Source organism: Eubalaena glacialis, chromosome 10 (genome assembly GCF_028564815.1).
Source record: "Eubalaena glacialis isolate mEubGla1 chromosome 10, mEubGla1.1.hap2.+ XY, whole genome shotgun sequence".
Classification (NCBI taxonomy): domain Eukaryota; kingdom Metazoa; phylum Chordata; class Mammalia; order Artiodactyla; family Balaenidae; genus Eubalaena; species Eubalaena glacialis.
In genome coordinates this window covers 76723890-76738588 of record NC_083725.1, presented here as the reverse complement: position 1 = coordinate 76738588, position 14699 = coordinate 76723890, and the positions used below count along the sequence as shown (strand labels likewise).

General features: G+C 52.7%; 1 protein-coding gene across 1 annotated transcript in view; it reads left to right on the top strand.

Annotated features, from left to right (window-relative positions):
* Positions 1-14011, top strand: part of GALNT18 (polypeptide N-acetylgalactosaminyltransferase 18) — a 346810-nt gene extending 332799 nt beyond the window's left edge. Inside the window, exon 11 of the mRNA XM_061201464.1 lies at positions 13589-14011. Coding sequence (XP_061057447.1) covers positions 13589-13735 — 147 coding nt within the window. The 3' untranslated portion in view covers positions 13736-14011. The remainder of the gene's footprint in view (positions 1-13588) is intronic.
* The last annotated feature ends 688 nt before the right edge of the window (positions 14012-14699 follow it).

The following is a 14699-nucleotide window of genomic DNA, read 5'->3' as shown; positions in this document are numbered from 1 at the left end:
GGACGCCCACCTCCCAGGCAGTGCAGGGAAAGCACTCAGAACAGGAAGTGACGGAGTCCGTGGGGTTTTAGGGCATCAGGACTGCTGGGGGCTGCACATGGTGGATGCTTCTGGGGAAGTCAGGAACAGAATGTCTATATTCATGGGACACGAAGAGGCAGAGACCCCGACTCAAGCCTCCCAGCAAGCTGCTTCCGCCCTGAGAGGAGGCTGACAGGCACAGGATGGAGGTGTGCAGTTGGCCTGACCTTGATTCCAATCCTCATGTCCAGTTACTCTCCCTTGTAGTGGTGGGCCAGTGAGGGGAGGTCCCGGCTACGTCAAGTTCTACGGGCACGGGGCACCTTTGACCTGTGGTCTGGGGGTGCAGAACCTGAGGGCTGAGAGAGACCCTCTGTTGGGTCCTAAATGGATGGTGAAGGTCAACCCTGAGCAGCAAGTTCAACACACGTCATGGATTTAGGGGCTAGTTGGAAGGCAGGAGCGAGAGCCCAGACGAGGACTTTGGGACGCCAGGAAAGCGGATGCTGGGAAGCAGCACAGGGAGCCAATGACAGCACATCTGAGGGTGGGTAGAGGATGCACGTGGCAGCTCTGAGTCCAGGCTGGGCCTGCAGAATGCGTGGGCTTCAATGAAAGAGAATGGTGCCCGGGGACTCCTGCCCGGCCCCTTCCTGTCCTTATGATCTTTGACACGTGTTGTAAACTGTAAAGGTCTGTCCCATAAGAAGAATTAGCTAAGGTTCATACATTGCTTACTGTGTGCCACACTTCCTAGGCGCCCGGCATACACCAGCTCATTTAATCCTCACGACAACTGTGTGTGATTAGATGTGGACCATTATTAGCCCGAGTTCATAGATGAGGAAACTGCGGCACGAAGATGTTAAATAACATACCCACTGCTTATTATTATTATTCCTGAACTACTTCAGATTCTCTTTTTTACTTCTAATCGTGGGAGGATGTTGGAAGTGGCCCCTGGAAGAAGGTCAGGGTCAGGGCCGAGGCTTAGAACATGGAGCACTTCTTCCTACCACCTCCCTCTCTCCTGGTGGAGCCCAGATGCCCCAGCTGTGACCTGTTCTGACCGTGCCCAGCAGAAGCCTTTGTCAGTTTCCCCAGCCAGGCTTCTGGCCCAGAGTGACACAGGACAGGGCTACATTTCCCCTCTGCCCTCCTTTAAATTACGAGGCAGAGGGAGCCCTGGAGGTGTGTGGTCAGGGAGGAAGGCTGGCCATGGGCTGGGTGGTAAAGTGGCTGCTGTCTCCTGGCTCGGATTAGATGCAAAACAGGCTCGCAGGCTGGAGGCAGCAGAGAGAGAAATGGGTACCTCGGCCGGAGAAGGTGAGTGGGCTGACTTGGCTGGGTGAGACGGGGACTGTACCATCTGGAGGGGCTCACATCAGGCTGCTCTCTGCTGCCTTCAGCCCTACCTCCTGCTGCCCTGAGTTCGGCTTCCTCCTGGGAGCTGAATGACACCGTGCAGGAGGATGGGGTTGGCAGGTTGGGGCAGGGCTGGTGGCTTTCCAGAACAGAGAGTACATAACTTGGCCCTTGAGGAAGGCATAGGAGTTTGCTCCATATAGAAGTAGTGAGGGGCATTCCAGGGAGAGGCAATGGCATGGGCACGAGCTGCGGACATCAAACCCAGGCCACATGCAGGGAGCTGCGGAGGGTCGGGTGTGGCTGGATCCTAGTGGACCCGATGGGGCGCAGCCAGAGATGTGCCTGCAGAGGCAGCTGGACCTGGACCTGGTCCTGTGGGAGGTGAGGCTGTGTGCGGGGGACTGGTGTGTTTAGGTCTGGGTTTTGGCAGCCCCCAGTGGCGGGATTGTGGAGCTGAATGGGGAAGAGAGAGTCTAGAAGCGGGGAGGGGCAGGTAGAAGAGTTACGGGGAGGCTCAGATGCAGTTTGAAAGTTTAGCCATTCCCTCCTCCTTCTCCTCCACGACCCTGGGGTCTTCAGGACCCTGCCTGGCTTCCAAGATCTCCTCTCAGGGCAGGGTCTGAGGCTGCCCCTCACCAGGGGAAGAGAGCTCGGTCTGTCTGTGGGGTCTCAGCCTCTCCGTGCCCAGCTTCATGCAGGCTGCTTTGACATCCCAGCCCCACATACAGGCACATCGACTCCTTTCCAGCCCTCGTAGACAGATGGCCTTCCCACACGTGCCCAGATCTAGAGGCCTTGGTGCCCCCAACCGGCTCTCATCTCATCTGCCCATTCCCAACTGGGGCAGAGAAAGGAACATTCCTCCAAAATCCAGCTCCTTCCTTCACTCATCTCAGTGCGTGGCCTTGAACAGATTCCTGCTTGAAGGGACACAGCGACCAACCAAGCAGGCCGCATTGGCGTGTGCAGCCCTGAGGTCTGGGCAGTTTTCAGCTACTTACACGTAAATCTAATTAAAACTCCCAGGGCACTCTGGCAGTCACCTCTCTGATCCTTCTACCAAGGGGAACTGTTTGGAAATAATATTTTTAAATCCCTAATTTGCAAGCCCAGAGCAGCCGCTCTCACTTGATATTTAAAAATTAATGTATGTGAAATTTTTGTTTAATGCAAAATGATCAGTATTTATCAAGCATCCTGGAATCTGTCCCCAAGCCCTCACTGGTGAGGAGCTACTGTTGATGAGGCCAGAGGAAGCTGGGAGCCTCTTAAATGATTAAAGTCATTGCTTGGGCTAATTTTCTTGCAAAAGGTTTAATCTTTGCAAATTACATGGGGATCCTACCAACTAAAATGTTCTGGTGGAGAAGTTGGGCTGAATGATTTTACTGGTGCATTTCAAATCTCCTTTTCACTTTCACATTTTGCATTATTTACTCTCCTGAGGGCTACATTTAAACTCCAGACATTCAGGCTGAATTAGTTTCAAAATAATCTAGTGTGATTCTCCCAGCTTCTCCTACAAAGAAGATAGACATTTGCATATCTTGGTGTTCCATCTCATAGCCTGATTTTCTGTTCAACAAATAAAATGCCTTTCTTCTAACCCCTGCAAGCTCTTCTGAATTTCCCATGCTTCAGGATGAATCAGGACAGCGTCAGATACTGACACTGAGAAACCACATTTGATGAAAACATATCTCAGCAACGCTGATGTACAGGGCTCTGATGAGCAATTTTCCAATGATGAACATTCTTTCCTTCCATCATTCATCAAGCATTTATTGAGTATGGTGGTTGGGCAGGAGGGATGCAGATATGAATCAGACACGGCCTCTGCCCTGGAGGAGCTCATGGGTGTATAAACACATAGCAAAACTGGATGACGAGAGCTGAAATGAGGCGGGTACGGTATTCCAGTAGCCCAGGGTGATGGGCTCTGTCTGCACAACTCAGGGATGGCTTCACATTCAAGGCATGTTTGATCTGGATATTGAAAATTGTAGGATAGTTCCCAGGTGTAGAAAGGGAAAACATCCCATGTTAGAGGCTCAGCATGGGCAAAGGCAAGAAAAAGCAGAGCACATTCAGTGTTGGTGTGGATGGAATTTAGAATTTTCAATGGGACGTGAGAGAGATCAGACGTAAGCGTCAGTTTGGGGCAGCTAATGGTCATTGAAAATCATGCTGCGAAGTTTGGACTTCACCTTAAAAGCAAAGGGAGGGACTAGGAGAGGTTCTTAAACTGTAGGTTACCATGATGGGGTCTGAATTCCTCTAGCAGCAGACTGCAAGGTGGATTGGAAGACAGAGAAGAAAGTAGTGGGCTGTTCCAACATCCCTGTGAGAAAACGGGTAGACTTGGTTGCCATGGAGGCATGGGGCCAGGCAGCTGTTGGGGAGGACTTGGAGAGACAGTTCAGCAGTCTGTTGGAAGTAGTGATGGATTAAACGGAGGTAGTTGTGAGGGGAGATTATGAATCCAGGGCCACCCCAGGCTCTGGGTTTGAAGAAGTCAGTGGGTACCCATCTCTAAACAAGCCAACATTTCCCACATCAATACATGATGAGACTTCATTAACATTAGAAGTGGTAGTTGTGACCCCTCCCGGATTAGAGAATTTCCTAAACTGACTATGTACTGGGATTATAAATTCATATGCGTTAAGTATAAAACTTGAATCTTCCCAGAGTACCCCACCTACTGAGATCTGGGGGATTCTGGGATTAGGTGATGCAGTGTTAGTGAAATAGGCATCTAGTCAGTGACCCCTGGACCAGTAGAAGGAGAGGGAAGCAGCAGATATCAGGTCACTACACAGGAGAACTTTGTGGCAAGACACCTGTCATGTGAAGCAACGGACTACCTCTCAGGGGTAATGAGATGCCCACCCTCCCCACCATCCCCCCATCACCATTACTTTGAATGGTTAAGCAAATGCCGAGTCCTCTCTTCAAGATGTTATTGAAGGGATTCATGCCCTAGGAAGGCTGTTATGATGTGTGTTCTTTAAGGTCCAACTTCCTTAAAGTCTATCTATTTGTGTGCATGGTTGAAGCCAGAAAGACCTCATGAGTGCCTGATCTCTGCCCTCAAATATCTGAAAGGCTTCTCTAGGCGAAAGAGAGCAGGATTGTCCTATGTAGCTCTGAGGGAGGACCAGCTGGAGGGAGATTCAAGGACAATTTACAGAGCAGCTTTCTCATAGTCAGAGATGCCCGGGCATGAGATTGGCCGTTCAAGGAAGAGGTGGGCTCAGAGGACCACTCAGCAGGCCATCAGACATGCTACAGCTCTAAGTGGAGTTAGACCGGATGGTTTTAAGGGCTTACCAACCCTGAAATTCTGTAATTCTAAGCTCCTGAAGTTAGTATACCCTGAAAAGGGCTTATTCTACCTAAAAGCCCAGACTGGGCCTGCCTTACTAAAAAGCACCATGATCTTGAAAATGAGCTGCACTCCTGGTATAAGGGTCATCGTTATCCCGCTTTATGGAATTGTTTATCTGTTATTTTCTCCATGACTGTTTCTCCCATCAACCAATAGATGGGAGGGCAGGGCTGTCTTACACTTCCAGTGTCTCCAGCACCTAACAGAAAGCCTGAAACAGAAGAGACACCCAGGGTGTGTCAATTAAATTAAGGAGTCTTTTCTAAAAATTCACAAATATTAACACAAATACCCTGTGTGCCAGGTCTCGAGCTAAGTTTGTGGGAGACCCAAAGACGAACAAACCCTACCCTTGATAACTCCTCCTTGCATGCATGCATGCTGATAAAAAACTAATTGTACTAGAGTATTTCAAGGACATTTGAACGTAATAGTCAAAGGGCCCCGCTTAGTTAGAAAATCCCTATAAGAACACTTTTAGGTGGTAGTGCATCCCAGCCGCAATACACAGACATGCATGAAGAGGGGTACTCCAGCTTACTCTTCCTATAGCTTCAGATTTGGGGGAGGAAGGTGGAAATGATTTTTACTAAAACAATTATGCATACTGTATGAAGGGGAGTAGCAATTTCTATCAATATTTGTTAAAACAGGGGGCTTTGATGAAATGTCGAGGTGTTCTGGCCGTATTTCACGCTGCCTCAGACTCTGGCATGTGCTATCACTCCCGTTGGCCACTGGGTTCTTTGGTGGAAACACTGGCAAGGCCCATTCGGGAGTCCAAGGGCACACAGGGCAGCGTCCCCGCTGGTGGGCGGTCCTGCCATCCCACCCCCATGCTTGCCTCATTCTCAGCTCAGCGTTAATGCATTTTCCAAATGGGGAACATCAAGGATAACAGCAGAGATGACCATTAAGGCCGGGAGAGAAGGGATTTGCAAGAGCACGAGGAGACTGCCTGGAAGAGAGCTGAGGGCAGAGCTGAGCCCGCCTGGCCAGGGGCCACTGGCTCTTATTTGTGGGATCTAATTTGATAATTTGATGCAAGATGAGTAACCCACTCAAAGAAGAGCTTATTTGCAGAGCGCATTTCCCAGGGAGCACCACTGATTCTGCCAAAGAATTTCCCAGCACGCAAGGAGGAGGAGTCCTTGACTTTCTCCTGCTCCAACCCCCAGGCGCTGGCAGGAAGTCCAACTTCGAGAACCTTTTGTGCTGAGAAGAAAAGGCTGTAATCGGGTGTTTCCTTATGGCTCTGGAATAAAGCAGCTTTTCATTTCCATGTCACATGAAGGGGCAAGTGTGGGACCATCCAGTTTTGAAGGACTGACAATGCCTTGTTTAGGCCCTGAATATTTTCTTAGTTATTTTTAGTTTACGGCAGTCAGCACTTTAGACCAGGAGCCAGGACCAGGTGTGACAGCTCAGTGCCTCACTATTCAGACCTGGGTGAGATTTTTTAATTTATTTATCAAACATTTATATAGTGCTTACTATGCGCCACATACTAACTGTAACTGCTGTATAAATATTATTTAATCCTCATGACCTTGCTGTCAGGTACTTTACCATCCCCATTCTACAGATGAGGAAACTGAGGCACAGAGAGATTACATAATTTGTCCAAGGTCAAATCAGGCTTCTGCCTCTAGGGCCCACACTTTAAACCACCATGCCGTGGAGCCTTTGTCTTGCCTCTACAAAGCCCATGGATTGCTGCAGTGGGAATTTGGGGCTGCGGTCTCCCTGCCAAACCTTGTAGGTGTGTGTGAACTGGCTGGATTCCTGCTTCCTCAGCAAACTCCCTCCAGCCATCCTGCTGTCTCCATACCCCCCTTCACCTTTCCTTTTGCACTTCATGTTGCCATTACCCCATTTTCAGTCCAACGGCCCTCACAGCAAATCCCAGGCAGACTCTCACTCTGGCACAGGTGCGTCTCCTTTAAGAAAGACAAACACCAAAGCACTTTTTGAATAGACAGAGTGTTGAATATTCATAATACAGAAAGACCACTTTCCTCTACAAAAAGACTTAATCTCGGGGTTTCTTTAACTAGCACCAACATCCCACCCATGCTTTGAATTATTTGATTACTAATCATTAACTACTTAACCTGGGAACTCCCGAGCCCACTGTGCTTAAAGCCACAGAACCACTGGGCTACTTGCCGGTAGAAAATTAATTAGAACGGAAAGTGGAACGGGAGCTCTGAAATAAGCAGAGTCTTATTCAGTCCACACACAGCCTCCTCATAAACACCTTGATTGCAAACGTGAGGCCAGCCTGAGCTCGGCCCAGCTGCTCCATATCCTCTACCTCAAGGTGGTGAGTGCACGTGACAAGCCAGGCCTCATCCTTTCCCCAGAGAGGGTGACGGTTTGCTTGTGGTCCCCAAACTGTGATCCCTGGACCAGCACCACCAGCAGCTGAGACGCTCGGGAGCTTAAAAAGGCACATTGTGGGCCCCATCGCAGACCCGTAGGGTCAGAAGGTGGGCCCCAGTGATCTGTGGTATCACAAGCCCTCCAGGCACTGTCTAATCCATTTACCCAACCCACATCCCCAGGAGGAACTGGGAAGGTTGGTCTGGTGCTCGCGGTCCCACCTCTAGCTGCTACAGACACACACTGGGGAAACAGGAAGAGAGGAGGGGCATGGCCGTGTAAGCTGCGGTCCGCTCCTCAGTGCCCCAGCCCAAGGCGCTCATGGACCACGGCTCCATGGACCACCCAAGGCGCGCATGGACCACGGCTCCACATGCCCCACCAGGCACATAGTCAGCGCTCCGTGTCTGAGTGCCCCCACGGTGCTCCGGTGCCTTTTGCAAATGGGAAGACTGAAGCCCTTGGTGGCTCAGCCCCTTAGCAGGGTCACGGCCAGGGGGAGCCGCCAGAGACAAGGCTGGGAGCAGAGTCCCGTGTTCCCTGCTTCCGCTTATGCCACCTCTGATGCCCTTTCTAGTCTCTACTCCAGAGAGGCTCGGAAGGAGAAGGAGCTAGGCTGGGCGCTGGGAACCGAGCTCTAGGAATTATTATTAGCCTTCTTAATTCTATACATTCAGCTTTCCATTTTTTTTTTTTTAATGCTGTTTCCATACTTAACTTGGTTTCCGTTCCAATTAAGCTCTCTGTGTGCTGCGGCATCCCTCCTGCCAGGTTTAATTGCCCTTATTTAAATTCTTTAATTAAAAGTATTGTGTTTCCAGATCCTATAGTTTTAAGTATTACACAAATCATTTAGAGGACTGGACTAATAAACCAAGCGACTGTGCCCTCCACCGAGGGCAGGGCCAGCCAGGGGCCCTGCATCCAGCCCCCGCCCACTTGTGTGAGGACCAGAGCCTGCTAACAGGTGGCCCTGCTTCCTTCCTTCCTCCCAGGCTCTGCATTCCACACAGCAGCCAGAGGGACCCGGTTAGCATGTCAGTCCGACCCTGCAGTGGCCCGTTCTGTCACCAGGTGAACAGCCGAAGTCCGTTCGCACAACCTGCCCCTCCCTCACCTCTTGGGCCTCATCTCCCACCCCCACCCCATGCTGTTCCCTGCGCACACCAGGCCTCTGCTGGTGCAGGAACTTCACTGTGGGGCACAAGACTCCCCCAGATACACCTGGGCTCCTCCTCCTTCATGTCTTTGCCCAGCTCTCACCTTCTCAGGGGGGATCACCACAACAGCCTCCTGCTCTCAGCACCACCCCCGAACCCTCACAACCTGCTGGTCTTTAGTCCATCCACGCTGCTAGAACAAGAAAGGACCAGAGACTGGGAAGCTTGAACAACAGACATTTATTTCCCACAGTTCTGGAGGCTGGAAAGTACAAGATCATGGTGCCAGCAGATCTGGCGTCTCACACCTTCTCACTGTGTCCTCACAAGGCAGAGGGGAAGAGGTCATCTCTCCTGTGACTCTTCTTGTAAGGGTACTAATTCCATCATGAGGGCTCCACCCCTATGACCTAATTACCTCCCAAAGGCCCCACCTCTCATCACACTGGGGATCAGGGCTTCAACATATGAATTTTAAGCAGACACATTGTCCACAGCACTGCTCTACATTTTTGTGCACAAAGCACCTCTAACACACTATAGAATTTACCGTTTGCTCCCCCTCCTGGAATATAGTCTCCACAAAGACAAAGATCTTCTCCTATTTAGTCACTGATGTATCTCAGTGGGTGGGAACTGTTCCTGGCATGTGGTAGGCACTCATTAAATATTGGATGGATGGATAGAAGGATAAATCATGTCTTTGCAGAGAGCTCTCAAAAGAACTAGACCAACCTGACTCCCCAGAGCCCCTGAAGCTCTTCAGATGACCTTCCACCCCAGGCGATGGGACACCAGCAGCTCTCGGTCCAGTCCACTACCTTGAGGCAGGCGTGGGGTGGGATAAATGGAGGGGAGGGTGTGGCCACTCATCCTAGTGAGGAACAGCGAAGGGGGCAGACTCCCAGGTTCCCAGCCTGGCTCTACCACTGACTGACCCTGTGACCCCACCTCTCTGAGCCTCAGTCTCCAGTTCTACAAAATGGGGATAATTATCATCTCCACCGCTCAGGGTTATTGTGAAGAACGCTTGAGACTGAGTGTGTGAAGCATTTGACACAGTGCCGGGGACATGGTAAATAAGCCTTGACGGTAACTACTTTTACCTCAGGGCCAGAGCCTGCAGGTAGAGGTAAGGATAGTAATACCACCAGGCTCCTCCCAAAGGTGCTGAGCTCACCAGGAAGGGACAGAATCGAGGAAAGGAAGGCTCCTTTGCAATTTTGGTGAATGGCGTTTGGCCGGAGAGGGGGCGAGAGCCCAGAGTTTGCTCAGTGAGAGAGGTTGAGGTCCAGGAAGGAAGACGGGAGGGAGACTGGCCAGTGGCTCCAGCACCAAAAGGTGGGATGGCTCCTCTCTCCGTATCCCACATGCGTCCCAAGACGTATACCAGGCCTCCAAGGTGGCCTTACTATTCTATTCTAGAAGATTCTTCTCTCAGAGCCTTTGGGGAGGGAGCTCTCTTGACCTCATTCTCCACCCTCCCTACAGGCCCGGATGCCCTCACTGAGGTTGCGTCTCCTCCACAGCCCTGCTCTTGGCCTCACTCCATTTCTTCCACCGCCTTCCCGGAGGCCACACAGGCTGTTTCTGCCTCGCGGTCCCTGTGCTTCCTCTCTCTAGGGTGCTGAGGGCACAGCTGGGCCAGGGTGGGGCCTGGAAAGTGCCATATTTGAGTCTCTGAAGGAACACTTTACTTCTCAGAGACCTCTGCCCCCACCTCTCTCTCTCTCTCAGCCTTGGCGCGGTGCCCGAGTGGCTGGCGGGGAAGGAGGGGCTGTGGCCTCCCTGTCTGGGACAGGTTTCTCCAAGCCTCAGTGGTCCGGGGGCCGCTGAAGCAGCCTCGCTGTTGGCAAGGCCTGGCCTGGCCTTGAGGCCACGCTGAGCAGTCAGAATCCTGGTCTGGCCCCCCTTTCTGCCTGTTGTGTACTTTTTCTGGAGTCCAGATCCTGACACTGTGCATAGCCTCATAGCCATTCGTTGTTTTGTAGCGATAAAGGGGTTGCCCATCAGTCCTTCCGCTCATCCTCCAGTCATCAGGACGGAAATTACGATCTGGCCCTGGAGACGATGGATCCAGAAGGGCAGAGCGGCTTTGCCCCAGGCCACACAGTCGGCAACCAGAAAAGCATCCTCATCCAGCCCTCTCCCCTTTCTGTCTCACCACCTGAATTGCCAGCAGACCTTGTGAGTTAGAGAGCTGGGCTGGTGTCATTCCCACCCTGCCTGAACTCTACTCCAGCGTCGTAGGGTAGGACACACGACCAGGCTGCCAGGGATATGGGAGGGTCGGGGGCGGCTGGCTCCAGGCCCACAGAGGAAGCACCGGTGACACGGCCCAGCCTGGGTGTGGGCGGCAGAGTGCTCAGGCCCCAGAAACCTGGGACTGGCAAAGCGACAGGCTGGCCTTGCTGAGAGCAAGCGTCACAAGGGATGCCTCTGGGTTCAAAAGTCCAGGCTTTGAGGGACAGAGTGAGGACCCAAGGAGGACCACAGCTTCGGAGGGGACGACTTGAGGCTGGCCTCCACAGTCGTCCCACCGGGGTTCCGGAGCGTGATGCGGCCACCAAAAGTACAGATTCCTTGGCTATGTCGAAGGAGCCTCTTGTCCAGTGGAGATGAGGTGGTGGTCAGTTCTGAGTGATATAGAACAACTGGAGTTTGTCCAAAGGAGGGCAACCAGGATGGAAAAATGAAACCAGATTGTCCCACAAGGAACTGGGAATGTTTCACCTGGTAGAGCATGGAACCGGGCGGCCGTGGGCCTCACCTTCCCCTGGGGGAAGGGACGAGGTGGAGAGGCGGGATCCGACCCCCATGTGGAAACCCGAGGGCACAGTCTGGAACCCCTTGCTGGATGCCCCCCAGACAAGGATTTTAGTGGAGGACAACGCTCCAGAGATGGAGCGGCCCGGGAAAGGGAGCTCAGCCAGGAGGGCTCAGTCAGCTGGTAGGCGAGAACGAGAGGGTCGGCCTCCCATGTCCCTTCCAACATGGGGACTCCGGGGGGCCTTTCGGAGCCCTTGCCCAGTGGCCAGTCATCCCTCTGTCCCCTCTGGGCCTGAGCCTGCAGGCTTCTCTCTGGCTGCACCTGTGGGCCCCAGGTGAGCTGCCTTTGCTGTGCTGTGTCTCTGCTCTTGTGTTCTCCTCCGGGGAGGCGCGGGGGTGGGGGTGGGGGGGGTCGGGGCACAGCGGGAGGCTCTGCTTTACTCACTCGAATGCTTCTGAGGAGGTTTACGGTCCCCCGGGCTATGTCGCACACATGGGAAATGCAGAATCCCACACCCACCCCCTGACACACACATCAATACGCTCCTGACCCCTCTGCCACCCTGCCTCCTTCACCCACTGTTCAAAGTCCCTTCTGAGGGAGCTGGATTTCTGTTTTAAATTTTTTTAGCTGAAGAATAACCCATACACATATAGGAACATGCAAACATGTGTACCAAAATAATTTTAAACAATAATAACTCAGTAATTTAAAACAAAGCCAACACCGGTGTACCCACCACCCAGGTCAGGAAATAGCACACTTCCAACCCCCGAGAAGCACCCCTATGCCTCCTGTCAATCATTTTCCCACTCCCTCCTGCCCAAGATACCCACCCCCCAGCTCCTGACTCTAAGTCTATGGTCTTATTTTGCCTGTTTGGAAAGTTTATGTAAGTAGAACTGTGTATGTGCCCTTTGGCTTCTTTTGCTGACATTATATTTGTGGGATCTCTCCTTACTGAGCAGAGCTCTGGTTTGCCCATTTTTAGTGCTGAGTAGTATCCCATTATGTGAATAACCACAAGTTATTTATCCATTCTACTGCTGATGGACGTTTGCGTTGTTTCCAGGTTGGAGCTTTTACAAATCCTGTTTCAGAACCGGTGCAAACAGTTCTGCCGGATACCCACCGGGGCATGGGGTCGGTGGGTCGCAGGGCTCAGCGGCAGGAGAGGCTGCCAGTTTCCCAGGCAGCTGTGAGAACTGAGTCTCAATGTTCTCTTGAGGTGTCAGTGGTCGCCATGGGGACAGCGGTGGCCGACTGGGGATGACTTCCTTACAGAAGAGGTGTGCGTCCCCCTCTCTCACAGAGTGCTGTTCGCTGGGATGGGCACGGGGGCCAGCTGGAGGGTGGGCTGCAGAGTCCTGCTTCTGGAGGGGAAAGGGGGGTCAGCTAGGAGGCTGGTGCAGTTGTCCAGGTGACAGAAGACAGTGGGCCAAACCAGGGCAGGTGTGATGGGATGGGGATGAAGGCACAAGGCATGAGGGAGGTGGAACTGGCAGGACTTGGTGCCTAATCAGATGCTGGGGAGAAGGCGGAGGCATCGGTGGAAATGCCTGGTCATTGCTGAGATGGGAAACACAGGAGGAGTAGATTCTGGGGAAAAGGTGAGTTTGACCATACACTCAAGGACCATTAAGCTACAGGGGGCCCACTTCTAAGAACCTGCCTGCTTGGGAGGCCAAAGCCCAGTTGAGCAGCACATCTTTGGTGGAACTCAGAGACACACAGTCTGAGCTGATGCCCAGGTGACAACCAGTAGCCCCAGTGTCTAAGGCCTGCAAGGATCTCACTAAAAGCAAAAATTGGGGGTTTCTTCTTTGCCACTGTGGGGCTGCTTTGAGAAGCAGAACCCCTCTTCTTTCAAGAGGCTTTGAGCATAAACTGAGTATGCATGGCTACAGAACCTTCTGGGACGTCAGTAGCATGGAGAGAAACCATGCATATCCAGGGCTAAGGGAGCCCAGTGCCCTAAGATAGTATCTAGCAGCCTGGGTTTGGTTGAGGCCAGCACTGATGACTCCAGAGGTCCAGTTGGGGGCAAGGACCCTAAAAGCAGGAGGTCCTGGGCCTCTGGCGATGCTCAAATTCAGGCCAATCATGGGGTGGTCCCAAGGAACTAGGATTTTCAGAACGGGGCCCCACCCCATGGTTATGGGGAGCAGGACCCAGCCCCTGGTGTAGGAGCTGTAGGAGCGGACCAGCATGCCACACCCCAGCCAGGTAGACGGAAGCTGGGGTGGGGCGTCTCTGTCCTCTGTCCTAGCAAAGAACTAGGGCCCTGTGAAGAAAACAGAGGCACAAGTTCAGTCTCAGGGAGCAGACCAGCACTTCGAGACAGGGATCCTCGGGCTTCGTGGGAATGCTGACCTCAGACCTCCCGCAGCCTCACAGGAGCCCAGACATCTGCACCTACAAGGAATCCCCACCAGCCACTAGGCCTGAGGCTCCCCCATGCCCTCTGACCCCACTTTCCGCCCTGGCTCCTAGGGAGGCCCCATCCAGAACCGCAAGTCCAGGCGCTGTCTGGAGCTGCAGGAGAACAGCGGCGCAGAGTTTGGCTTCCAGCTGGTGCTGCAGAGGTGCTCGGGCCAGCACTGGAGCATCACCAACGTCCTGAGGAGCCTGGCGTCCTGACCCCGCCGGGAGCCGCCTCACACCCCACCCCTTTGCTACTGTGTAGCACCTGCTGCAACGTTGCCTGCTGTCCGTGTGGGGTTGTTTGGAGTCTGGGGAACCAGGTTGTTGGGCCCCCAAAAGAGCTTTTTATTTCCTGTTCAATTTTCATGGAGTTTATAGAAAGAGGCCGAACGGTGGGTGAGGGTATAATATCATAAACTATTTTGCAACTGTAAATAGGGGACACATGGAAAATATTTATAACTGACAATAAAATACTATTGATTAAGAAAAGGGATTTTGCAGTTATTTGGTGCTCGGTGGAGATTCAGGCCTGGCTCCTCTGAACTTGGAGTTCTTGTAGCCCAAGATGTGTCCCAATGTGCTCTCCCTACTCTACATCCCTGAGAAAGGAGGCTTTAAGCCCCTGCAGACAGTGGGAGCTTGTTGTGCAAGCTGCCGGCTTTCTCTAGGAGGCCCAGGGCAGCCAGAAGGGCACCTCGACCTCAGGGCCACCCCCAGAGAGAAGGTTCCCTCTGCCTCTGCGCAGCAGTTACCGCCTCCGGAAGACAGCCTCCGTCCTCCATCCCGAGAAACCAGGATGGCTCGATGGCCACTGGAGCATCATCTGCTGGGCTTCAGACACTTGCCTACAGCAACTGCCCCATCCAGTTTCTAAGACCGTTCGCTTCCTCCATGAATCACGGTGCGTTAGTTTCCTGGGGCAACCAAGTGCCACAAACTGGGTGGCTTAAACAACTGTCGTCTCACAGTTCTGGAGGCTAGGAGTCCGAAATCAGGGTGTCAGCTGGGTCGGCTCTTCTGAGAGCTGTGAGGGAGAATCGGTTCCAGGCGTCTCCCCAAGCTGAGCTTCTAGCAGCCTCAGGCGTTCCTTGGCTTGTAGATGGCTGTCTTCTCCCTGTGTCTTTCCTCCCTCCCCGTGTCATCGCCCCCCCCTCCCTCTCAGGGCTCAACCCAATCA